At 43.9% G+C, this 12,700-nt stretch overlaps 1 protein-coding gene across 13 annotated transcripts in view; it reads right to left on the reverse strand.

Moving 5' to 3' along the window:
- Nucleotides 1–12,700, reverse strand: part of PLAGL1 (PLAG1 like zinc finger 1) — a 62,299-nt gene that overhangs the window by 2,902 nt on the left and 46,697 nt on the right. For 7 of the 13 annotated variants that reach the window (XM_053591654.1, XM_053591653.1, XM_053591650.1 and 4 more), the window contains 3 exons: nucleotides 6,560–6,627; nucleotides 4,000–4,141; nucleotides 3,672–3,871 (listed from right to left, as the gene is read on the reverse strand). In XM_053591654.1, the coding sequence (XP_053447629.1) occupies nucleotides 3,672–3,871; nucleotides 4,000–4,002 (203 nt within the window). In that variant the 5' untranslated portion in view covers nucleotides 4,003–4,141; nucleotides 6,560–6,627. Of the gene's footprint in view, nucleotides 1–3,671; nucleotides 4,142–6,559; nucleotides 6,628–12,700 lie in introns of all 13 variants that reach the window. The other 6 variants (XM_053591660.1, XM_053591661.1, XM_053591662.1 and 3 more) reach the window with 3 other exon arrangements.

Here is a 12,700-nt window from a genome sequence, read left to right on the forward strand (position 1 = left end):
CTGAGGTCAGCCCACCACCCACTGTGCACTCAGCCTTGTGCTCACCAGAACTTCACACCAAGTCTCTGACTTGCTCTTCATTTGCTGGTTAAATGGACAACTTCCCTTTCCAATAAAAATTCACTGATGCCTCCCACCTTTATAGTTCTGGTATTCACTTTACTATGGAATAGAAGTAGCATGTTGCTCAGAATACAAGCATTGCCTGATGTAACAGCAGAGTAATATAAAATAAAATTACATTTTATAAACCAAAAAAGAAATAAATAAAAGGTTCGTTTAATAACAAAACCACCAAGCACCATATGTTAGTATTTCTTATAAACAGAATCCTTCGCTACAACTTGTAGCTTGCAGGTACAATGTAAGTTGCTTCATGCCCTTATGAAGCTTACGTCCTTTAGAGGTTTTGTTATTACAAACTAAAACTTATGCTACTGGCAATTTAAATGCAATTGTACCCTGCGAGCTTTGACATTAGATATACAAGAATTTCTAGCAATTCATTCTATTAAAAAAAGATAGGATCTCTTTAACTATGTGTAATTTCACTCAGCCATAATGTCCATTATACCATGTCCATTCCTGACCCTTTTCTGGAGGAAGAATTGGTAAGAGTCTATAATTGCAGCTGTTTAGAAGATAATCGTGGTTCCCAGTAAGAGACTGGAAACCAGTTCAAAAAATATAAAGCTGATGTGAATCCAGCTGTCAATTTTGTAAAATGTAAATTCTCATACTTCCTTCCTCTCTGCCTTCAAAGAAAGTCGCCTACTGGCAGCCCCTGCCCCAGGACAGCACAGCTCGTGTGCCTGTAATGTGGCGGTGCTGTAAGACCCAGACGACGCTGAGGAGCAAGAATCAGCACAGTAGGCGCTGAGTCAGAACCATGCGGATCTCCCCAGCTTCCAGAGTATCCATAGGAATTCAGAGGCTGCAGAAAGGTGTACTTTTTGTTTGTTTTTATTGTTAAATCATAGCTGTGTACATTTGTGCAATCAGGGGGTACAATGTGCTGGTTTCATATACAATCTGAAATATTCTCATCAAACTGTTGAACGTAGCCTTCATGGCATTTTCTTATTGTATGTAGACATCTGTATTCTGCATTTAGTAGGTTTCGCTTTTTGTTTGTTTTTGAGACACAGTCTCACTCTGTTGCCCAGGCTACAGTGCTGCAGTGTCATCACAGCACATAGCAATCTCAGTCTCTTGGGCTCAAGTGATCCTCTTTGCCTCAGCCTCCTAACTGGACTATAATTTTTCTATTTTTAGTATAGACAGGTCTCACTCTTGGTCAGGCTGGTCTTGAACTCCTAAGCTCAAGCAATTGCCTCAGCCTCCCAGAGTGCTAGGATTACAGGCGTGAGCCACTGCACCTGGCCAGAAAGGGTTTTTAGAGCATGTCAGAGGGCAACTAACCATGTCATTTCTATAAGATGTAGAAATTCCAGATGTATCATAGGAATAAATATGAAGGGGGACTGGCTTACAAACTTGGTATATAAACCATTTTCTCTTAGGCCCAATGCTAGTGAACAGGACCCCAAAGTGCTCCCCTGGGCTTCCTATATCTTGTTTCTCTTCCCTTCTTTCTTTGTGGAGGATTTGAATTTGCTTCATCTATCAGTACCAGATTAACCACTCTGGGCCTGGTATTTCCTACCCACTTTTTCCTGACCTACACCTGTATTATCTATGAGTGGGGCACAGGTCGACACAACTAAGGTCGATACAACTAATACTCGAGCGAGACCCCATCTTTCACCAGCTCCCACCCTTCTGAATTTCTTGAGTCTCTCCTTGCCCGGCATCCAGTTCTTTCCCTTTTAATCTGTCCCTTACTTATGCAGGCAACCGTTGCAATCTAGAACATTGTCATCTTATAGCTGAAATTACTTCAACAACCTGTTTCCCTCCCTCAACTTCCCTTCTTACCTCACAACCCATGAAACCACCGGTTTTAGTATGACCATCTTGGGTGTCATCTGGATCACGTCAGTGACTTCAGGGAGACCGTTCACGAGGATTTCCAACCATGGACTTCAGTCTACCCTGCCAAATCATCTTTTCTTGCTGTTTGCTATTTCTACCTACCTGGTTTCATTATTTGCTGTACCGGGAGCCACATTCTCTTTTCTGATTATTTTCTCCTTCAACCTCTGCTTATAAAATGGAGCTTATGTTACCACTGCTGGGGAATGGACTGAATACCCCACTGTCATCTTTTTCTAAAGGCTAAAGCATCCTTGCAGCTCACTCTCTTCTTGCCAGAGAGGGCCAGAAACGCCAGGTCTGCGGCAGCGAAGGCAGTTCTTGCACAAAGTGCACTGCTTCCCCTTTTGCTTCACTTCACCCCTTAACTGCACAAGTCACTTCCCTTGCTCAGAACTACCACATCCTAGGTATTGCTTAAGACATCTTCCTCAGTGCAGTTCACAGCACTACAGCCGTCCCTTGGTTCACCACGGTGGATCAGTTCCAGGACTCCCCCATAGGCCAACCAAGTCCTGTAGTTGGCCCCTTGGAACTCGTGTGTACAAAAAGTTGGCCCTTCATAGATGTGGGTTTCAGGTTTTGCACCCTGATAGTACTGTATTTTCCATCAACATTTGGTTGAAAAAAATTCACATATAAGTGGACCTGTGCGGTTCGAATTCAATCATTCAAGGGTCAACTGGAATCCCAACCAATTCTACCCATTCCAATCTGTTAGCTCCACTGTCTATTCTAAATACGTATCTCCTATACGTGTTTTGGTCTTTATGCACAGAGTACCCTGTGGCCCACTGCTCTCAGAGTCTCACAGGCCTACTCTTAAGTACACAACAGACACTTGATGAAAACAGGCAGCCTGTGTAACAAAACCAATGTACACGGTTGGCACTGAAGACTTCCATGCATGACAACAGGAGAGTGGCCTGTGTCCAGAGGACATCTGAACTTTAAAATAAGTAAGGACTTGAAGGCTAATTTTAAAAGCCAACCAAATCTACTACATTATCTATAGCAGTAGTATTTTTAAGGGCCAAGAGCATAATTTAAATATTCTTTTCAACTCGTTCAAGTGCTTTCCTCCAAGGGTACTCCAAGATTTAATAAGGAGGGTGATGCTATTATTATTATTCAGAGGGAAGGTCTTACTTGATAAATTTTGACACTCTCCTATGCATTCATATGTGAATTTTCTGAAAGTTGAGACTCTAAAGTTCATTTTATGAAGATTACCAGCAAATGGCACATTTCCCTTACTGTGTGTCAAAAGAAGGGCCGAGTGGGAGTCCTGCGTGTGGCCTGTGGGGCACCGACTGCTGGCGATGAGTGCAGCTCATCTAGTCTCTGTGCATCTAGTCTGGGATATTATCCCAATCCTTTAATTGTGTCTCCCTATCTCCCGAGCCACAGGCCTTATCATTTTCCTGTTCTTAGGCCTGATATATTGTAGGTACACGAAAAATATTAGTTAAAATGCATGGACTGACACTGCACACTAGAACTGTCACCAAAAAACCACAAGAATCCCTAGAGATAGAGCTTTAAATGGTTTCTAAAGGCTAGAATGCATCTACATATCACGTCCCTTTGTCCCTTTGTCCCTTTCCCCTTGCAGAGGACTAGAAAAGCCAAGGAGGGACTTAACAACAGTGCATACCTTTTCTAAAGCCTCTCACCTCATCAATTTATATCTGGAAACAAAGGCTTTGCCGCACTCAGGCTGAGAGCATTTGAATGGCCGCTCCCTGGAGTGGGAATAATTGTGGACAGTGAACTTCTCCAGGGTGAGGAACGTCTTCCCACATAACTGGCAGAAGAACGTGGCCATGGGCTTTGCTTCTCCCAACTTCCCTTTCAGATGTGCTGACCAGGCACTCTACCATTTAAGCACAGAGAGAAAGAGAAAGACACTTTCAGTCACATCGGCAGTCACTGCCGCTCGACTCCACAACAGGACAGAGCATCACAGGCCTGGTTCTACCCAGACATGGACCACTCAGTTACCATGAGTTTCCCACTCTCCGGGATCACACTCTGTATGCAGTCTCAAGCTGGGGGGAGAAAGGCAGAGGCACAGGTGAGATTCAGGAGCAGACAGGCACTTGGCGTCACTAGGGCTGGGGGATGGCCTGGACAACCAGATTGCCTGTGGAGAGAAGAGGGGCAGTGTTCTTGTATTAGCCATTTGAAAACAATGCTTTTCCTCCCCTACCATTTCAGAATTGATTTCCCAGAATCACCATTTTCCCTTAAACAGATTTAATCAAGCACAATTCTCTGCCCTCCCCGTGTGCTCTGAGGTCCTTCTGCATATAAACCCACCCATCGGTGCCTCTCCTGCGTGGCAGGGATGAAACAACCAGTGCTCTCTGGCTGACAAAACACACTCTCCTTTGTCATAAAGGCAGCTCTTTCCAGAGGTTCAAACCATGGTTTCAGGTCAGTGTGAAGCTCACTGGACCAATTGAAAAGAGGAGAGAAGAGCAGAGCAAGGAAAAACCTTCCCCCAGCATGTTTGAGTGTTTCACTGGCACATAAACAAACATCGCCCCCTGCTTATTCAAACCACAGGCTTTTCCTCTCCACTCATTGTTAGCATAATATAAGTTGTTCATGACACCTGTTTAAACTTCCAGAGGATGAGAAGAAATAATTTGTATACATCTAAGTTAATTTGTTTTTAAGATTACTACGCAGACGAACTGATGTAAACAAAATGTGAGTAAAGCTAGTCTCATTGCACTGAAGTGGCGAGGGGGGACAATATTCCCAGGGAACAAAACCCATGGCTCAGGTAAAGGACAGATTCAGGTCTGCAGGCACACGTCCAGTAAACCCTGCTGCTCATCTCTTCCCCTGCAGCACCACACACAGTAGGGCAAAAGCCCGGATCGCTGGAATCTTGGGCTATTCTAGACAGTAGTTCTCAGGAGGGTGGATGCTAATCTTTCAAGTGCCATTTTTTTATACTGAAAAAGAATGAGAGTACTATATGGTTACATGAAATACACTCGGGCAGTTCGGTGCGTAGGCCAGGCTGTTTTGAACTTTGTCAAGTGAACAGGGCGCTCGTGGTATGCTGACCAACCCTGGCAAGCCTTTAAAGCTGTTTCCTGCAGTCACTCATTGACTACTGCCAAGTCGTTAAGAGTTGCTCTTTATTGTTAAAAGTTCATTTTTCCTTACCTTTACAGTTGCTTTCAGATCAGAAATTTGGAGTCTAGCTAGATTGAACTTTATCCTAATAATAGTTCAAACATCTTTAACATACCAGCACACAGCACATGTACACAGACACATACGCGTTCCTTTTCGAACTGGCATAAACAGCAGGAATCTTGTGGAGTTCCTCATCTGCTGTCACAAATGTTTCTGGTGTCCCGTCAGAGTTCACAGCACCAGCCAAATACCCCTTGCCGCCCTGCCCCACCCTCTTGGAGCCTTTGAGGCTGACTTATGCGCTTTGGCCTGAAGGATCGGCACCAGTCCAAAGCAGGGGACACACAGGCGTCCTCAGCCAGCACCCTGGCACCAAACCGTCTTTCTGTTGCTTCTGATTCTAGCAGCAGGCACCACACCTCGTTCCTCTGCAACCAACTGTGACTATAACTAGGGACCGCCTGGCTCTGCCCAAAGCCCCCTCCCCCAGCCCTTCCAGCTCATGCCTAGGGCCCTACCTTAACGCACCCCCAACAACCCCGGCCATAAACAAAATACTTCTTTCTAGGAATTCTCTCCCGCCTACTGAGATGGTGCTGCCAGGCCTCAGGACCCGTCCCGCTTTTCGCCCAGCCTAACACTGGCCCAGCTATAAAGTACACTCATTCACTTGAAACTGTCTTGTGTTCTTTCCAGGTCTATTAAAAAAGACCAAAACACACACCGATTATGAAGTGTGAAATATATCTTTTCCTTCTTCCCCTCATAGCTGAACTCAAAATAGCACTCATCACTTTGGAGGAGGAGTTGGTTTGGGGGGTGGGGATGTGAGGATTTGCATTTCTCTCACCTGCTTACCAATTCCCTGCTTGTACACGTTTCAGTTTATCTCAGGAAATTTATTCTTTCCGACTCTTGCTTTAGGAGACGACCACCATGTTCAATAGTGATGATGTTATTATACAGGGTGCACATAAAGTTCGTGTGCAATTTAAAATACTTTAACATAGTAAAGTGCACAGGAACTTTATGTCCCCCCTGTATACTTGTATACATGATGGCTACTGAACATTCCAAATACGCCTCTGAGAAATTGAAGGTTCGATTTTACTGAACTTTGAGTTTAATTGAAACGGCCACATCTACTAGTAGCCACTGCATTGAACAACATAGGCAGACCCTTGGTTTCCCCATCAAAAGAGCGGATGGCAAGGCTGTGCTTTCTTTGGACGCAATCCTGCTACTGAGTCATCTTCAAGTGTTTTCCCTGTAGCGTGGGAGGAATTTGTAATGCAGATCCAGTCACGTGTCCTTTGAATACGGTGGCAAGATTCCCCAGTTCAAATTCCAACCTACTCTCGTTAGCTATATGCTGAACTTCAGTTTCCTCGTTTATAATACTCACCTGATGGACGTCAACAGGCTGGTGAAGACAGTCAACTGAACAAGGCGGTTCTGAAAGCACGTTGTAACCTAAAAGAACACCAAGGGATGTACAGCAATTGTGGAACATTGGAGTAAAAGTGGAGCCATGCCTCAGCTATGGGGAAAAGATGCACTTTCCCGCTCTATGTGCATGCACCTTATCAATTATTCATCCCGTGGACAACATGCGCAGAGAGGATGAAAGGGGCTTCAAGGGGAAGCCTGTATTCTTAGTTTCTCAGCAGAAGTAAACCCTGACAGATTGCTTACCAACATACCTGGAGTACAAATGAAAACTAAGATTGATTCGATTAAGAAAAAATTGCCCTTGGCACTGAATAAAGTTTTCCAGATTCACTTTCTCCCTAGGTCCAAAAGTCTATCGGTCATGGACATCTAACACCTCCATTGCCCCTTGGGCCTTCAAGGTGATGGGATAATGAGAGAGTTTCAGACACAGGAAAGTTTTATTTGAAGATGAGGCACATTTCCTCTAACTTCAAGTTTCTAAAAACTTTCTTTTACAGACCAAAAGAATGTTAAGTCACTCAAACATTTATACTTATTTCCAAGACTTTTATCTTGTGAGATTTAGATCTCTGTGTGAGATATACCTAGGTCTAACACTAAGGGAAAAGTTGGTCCTCAAATATTGAGTTGAACTAATTAGATAATAGTGAACATTCTTGAATTTCTTCAGGATGATGACGTGTTCTAACTCAATAGACAGTTATAACATTTCAATCACCCTGTGTATTACTTAAACACGGACCTTACAATACAAATAGCTGCACTGCTTTCATGACAGAATCATAAACATCTAAAAAAATAAAACTGTCCTAAAAGACTCTAAAATGTGTGGCTGAGGGTCAAAGCTTAGCTATCAAAACCAACAACAACAACAACAACAACAACAAAACCACACACACACTCATATACACAACATCTCTCATCACCACGCATGGGCTATATTCTGATGATTCCCATCTTTGGTTGAAACCTGATACACTTCTTTCTGACCACATCCTTGAAGTAGACTTAACAATTACTTTCTATTTCCTGGGAACCACAAGCAATGCTAATTGAGAACTGACAAAGTCCTGGTCCTGATGAGAGTCAGGCTGTTCTGTGACTTGACATACAGATTGCACGTGAGCTTAAATACGGTATTATTTCAACACCTGTCACCCTAGAAAGATAGTGAGTCTTACCCCCAAACATCTCAGGACATAATTTTCAGTCCCCTTGATTCTAAAAATACTGAGTGAGTGATACAGATCTGCCAGTACGCCAAAGAAGGCTCGTGCCATCTGTTTCATTCTGCTCATGCTGATTATTCTGGGGATGAGAGAGGATCAGACTGGAATAAGAGCATATATATATATATATATATATATGGCAACAGCCAGGAAAGACTGTGTTCTCTGGGGCCAGAGGGTACACAGTGGTGGCAGTGGGAGGTCAGAGGACCATGTAGTCTAGGGCTTCCCCAATGCTGCGTAACTCAGTCACCTTCTGGGGCACAACTATTTACAACATTCTAAAAATAAACTACAATTTGGGGCTTCTACTTCCATTATCCCCAGTGACCAAAGCAAGGTCTGTTTCTAAGAGGAAACTGAATTTCCACTTTTGGTCTTCCAGCATGGGTGCTTTTCCCAATAGCAGTTCTCTGAAGCACACTAGTACGTTTCTAACATCAAAGAGAACTTCCAGATAGTTGTCACGGCTTCGTTTTCATTGTGTGCATGCGTTATACAATTTGCTAGCTATTTTGTCCAAGTGAGGGCAATTTCAGAAGGGCTGGGTCTCATTTTACATGTTCATGGTGCTGCACTCACTTGGTTGACGATAGCAGCCGCGAGGCTCTGCCCTATAGGATGGTGGTGGGTGTGTTATCAATCTGGCCTTAGGGCAAGGCCTCCACAGTGGGGCTGGCAGGGCTTCAGGGTCCCTGTGAATTCTCTAGAATTCTGTACAAAATCAGGGAGCATGTGTACCGGACTTCTCATGGGGAGAGGGACCATAGCTGTCTTCAGATTTTCTAAGGCGTCCCAGATTCACATAGGTTAAAGATCTTTGAGAGAAGAAATGAGAAAAAAATCCTTCCTAGTGCTGCTAATTCAATCTGACTCTTCACAGAGTTATTGATACTTACTGATCCACATTTTATGCCAGTATGTTATGAGGATAAAGTAAAAAAAAAAAAAAAGAAAAGAAACTTGAATAATAATTTTTTTCTAAAATTTAAGCGGTTTAGGCCTAGAGGGCAGGCTGGCCTCAAAATCATAGGAAGTCATTTTCAGCATCTTTAAAGTTCTTTCATGGAAAAATATATATCCTCCACAAAGCACTCAGATATTATCCTAAAACCCACAGACACCTGAGCTGACATGTCACTGGGAAGAAGGTGCTGCTGGCCTGGGATGGGCTCCTAAGCGGGATCCATAGAACCTGCCACCTGCTCTGTCTGTAGACCTCTCTCCCACGATGGGCCGAGGCGAACACGGCCAAAGATCAACCACTGGCTGTTTCTTTAATGTGCTACTTTTTCTCATGCCTCTATGTTTCTCCTTTCTGGAATGTCCTGCAAGCCCTTGTCCACCTGGCAAACTCTCACTTTCCTCTGTCACTCCTCGGCACACAAATGAGTTTCGCTCCCACGTGGTAGGGCAGTGACTGCACAGTCCCAGACATCCTCACCTGAAGGTGTTTACAATGACTTTGCCCTGGCTTCTGCCACCCCACAGCCTGCTCAACAACCGGGTCTGCTGCCTAGAGAATCTTCTAAACTGCCATGTTGAGAGATACAGTTTTGTTAACCCAGTGCATAAGCTCTTATTTTCTTAGAAATGAGATTGAAAATAAGCCAAGAAAGCCAAAGTGAATAATTAATCTGATATTCAGAGAGAAAATTGAGAAAGCTGTTCTGCTGATTATACCACAGCTTTAGGACAGCTAATCTATACACAAGTCATAAAATTTGAAAAAGGACAGGGTGCTCTGTTTATGCATAGCGTGAGTAATATCTAGTTAAAGACGGAAAATTGAATAAAAACATTGCGACAGTCTTTCCAGAAACTCTACTGATATATAGTATTAGCCGGATTTTTCAAGAACGCAGCCTAAGATAACAGGGAAACAGAACACTGCAAGAGATTCTGGAAGCTGGAAAGCAGGTAAACAAGCAGTGACTGACTGAGCTGTCCTAAGAAAGCTGAATTCTAAAGCTGTAACGAGAAGCAACGAAGTGACCTGATCTACCCTGCAGAACCCACCAAGGGTCTGAGGAATCTGGTGCAGGAGGTACTCTGGAAGTGAGGATGAAAGTGGCTATCAACAAAGAGTGGGTCAGTCTCTCAGTGAAATGTGCAGCCCTGCCGACCACTCCGGCCTCTTCCCTGCCCTCCTCTCCCCTTCCTATAGGTGCTCTCCCTAGAGAGGGCATAACAGTGGGCCACTATACTGAAACAGGGTGGACACCCCTTCTCAGGCCAGGAGGATGGAGGGGTCTTCTCTGGGGAAGTTGACCAGCCCAAGAGAAAGGACCTAGTAAGGAAAATGGGGGTTCCTCAAGGATTCACCTGTACTGCCCTGTAATCAAGCCCTAGCCAAATATACAAAGCTTCCACCAGCTTTTCAATGGCGCTGCTGGTAAATCAGGAGGCAGCCAGGCATCTCCAGCAATCAGAAGAAAATCTGATAGGAAGAACTGACATAAAATTAGTATAAAAAAGCAGCTTAGGAGAAGGGGGAGAAAGGACACTTTGGAAAGGAGAAAACTTCAAAAATAATTATCACTAATATATCCTGGTGTGGAGGGGGGAGATCCTTAAAAGACAAGGATTTTTTTTTTTTTTTTAAGAGAACAATAAGAAAGGAAGCAGTGGCAAGGGTTAAGACCCAGGGGCTGGGCAGGCATCTGACCCAGACTTGCCAGGGGAGCTTCCAAGAACCTATGGTTTCAATAAGCTTCTCTGAAGACTCTCAGGCCCCTGTTTGACAATGGGGCTTATTTGGAGGGTACTTGCTATTTTCACATTACCTAGTCCTAAGGCTCACTAGGGATTAACAGTGTGAAGCAATCTTTAACAACTCAGCTGATATTTATACAAAATTCTTATTCAATGGCTCTTAATTGATTTTATTAATTAACAGTAAAGTCATCTATAGATTAAATGGTTAAAAAATGTATAGTTAGATCAAGAAGCAGGACAGAGGAGGAGATGATTTTTCAATCAATAAAATAGAGTTTACTGTCCTTATCATATGGCAAAGTTACCTATTGCTGCCATGAAACATTTCATTACTGGATTTGGAAGTCATGGACCATACGATAGAGCAATAAACTGAAAGAAAAATAAAAATTGCAATGGAATAATCTTTCAGTATTTGCAGATAGATGTCTACAATACATAGAAAACTTCAAAGAATCCATACATGAAAAATTGCAAAGATTGGTAAGGCCTTTGGTTATAAAAGCCAAACTACAAGTTCAGCTGCATTTCTAAATACCAGCCAACAGAAATATGATTTGGAATACCATATATAGTACAATCTCCATAGGTGACCACCTCCCTGCACTGACCTAATTTTCATAGACTAGACATGCACCAAAAGTACGTGTCAGTACAGTAGGCCTAGTTCCCTATGTTGACACACTCCATTTGTCACCGTCCCTTGGGTGGTCAACTTACAGAGGTTATACTGTCACAAAACAAAGATACCTGAGCAAAGCTCAGTCACAAAACAAAGATATCTGAGCAAAGCTCAGCAAAGGAGAAAGAGGTGATATACAAGACAGGACTCACGGGTAAGATGTATGTATTCAAAGATGCTCTTTCTTAGGAATGAACAGATAGAATACAATTAAATTGGTCTAGAATGACCTATACTTGAGAAAAGGGTAAATAAAAGTGAAATTAGTTATTAAAACTCAAGGTGGTCATTGTCTAGGGAATGATCATCTCTTGCTCAGGAGATCAAGAAAAGTTTCATGGGGAAGTCAAAGCTTCAGCAGCACCGACGAGCTAACTGGGTGTTCATGGGGAGGGGGTCTGTTTCAGGCCAAGGGAATGAAACCACATGGGGCATCTGGAAGATAAGCGGTTCCATAGGGCACCGTGGGCACACACATGGGGCATGTGTGAGAGACAGAGACAAAAATCACCAATGGTCCATTCTACCAGGGGAAGATGGACCTTGTTGTAAATTTTTTAGCAGATTGGTTGACTAACCTATTTATTCAGGCTAGCTACAAACTCTGAGGTTATGCAGAGGTGGGAGACAGAGGCAGAGAAAGAGGTAGAAAAAGATGCCAATGAAACAGTCTCAGTGGGGATGGGGAAAGGCGTCAGCCAGCCATGTGAGCCTCAAACAGCCACAGAAGAGGGAAAGAATCCACACGGCCAAGGGGAAAGGGTGACCCAGGCTATGATGAGCAGGAGCCAGGCCATAGGAATCTATTATAAACAGTGGGCTTGTCATCAGAGTCTGCTTCTGGGGAGGGGCGGTGGGGCAGTGGGCAGGGGGCATTTAGGCTTCTGCCAGATCTCAGAAGAGACAACACTGGCCTGCAGGAGAAAACTACCCTGTGAGCAAACTAATGGAGTTGGGACTTAGGATAGAGGAAAGAGGTAATGGTGGTGGTAGAGGGGGTGGGGGTAGGGGGAGGATGAGTCACAGATTAAGAATCAGCAAAACAATAGTTGTCAGTTGTTCAGTTTTAGACATGTTGAGTTTAATGGTGCCTGATGGGCATTCAGGCGACCAAGGAGACCTGAGGTGTTCCCCAGACTAAGGAACCTTGGTTTCTGGGAATTGGATGCCATTCTGAACCTGCTTTTAAAAGGCAGACTTTAGTATAAATTAGTCTGAGCACTCTATGGGTGGCCTCAGATCCTGTCAATGAGCTCACATGATCACCTTGATCGCTAGTGTTTTTCCTCTCCAGAGTGGTTTGGTAGAGCGGGTTAGCCCTGGGGTTAGAAGGAATTTGTTTTCTTTGGGGCAGGCTGCAGCTAGACTGATCCTGCCTCTTAGGACATCTCTGCACTGCAGCAGGGAGGGCAGAGGGCTTGTGGGGGCATGCAGATCTCAGGGCCCCAAAGACAGAGGAGGC

This window comes from Nycticebus coucang, chromosome 5 (genome assembly GCF_027406575.1).
Source record: "Nycticebus coucang isolate mNycCou1 chromosome 5, mNycCou1.pri, whole genome shotgun sequence".
NCBI classification, from domain to species: Eukaryota; Metazoa; Chordata; class Mammalia; order Primates; family Lorisidae; genus Nycticebus; species Nycticebus coucang.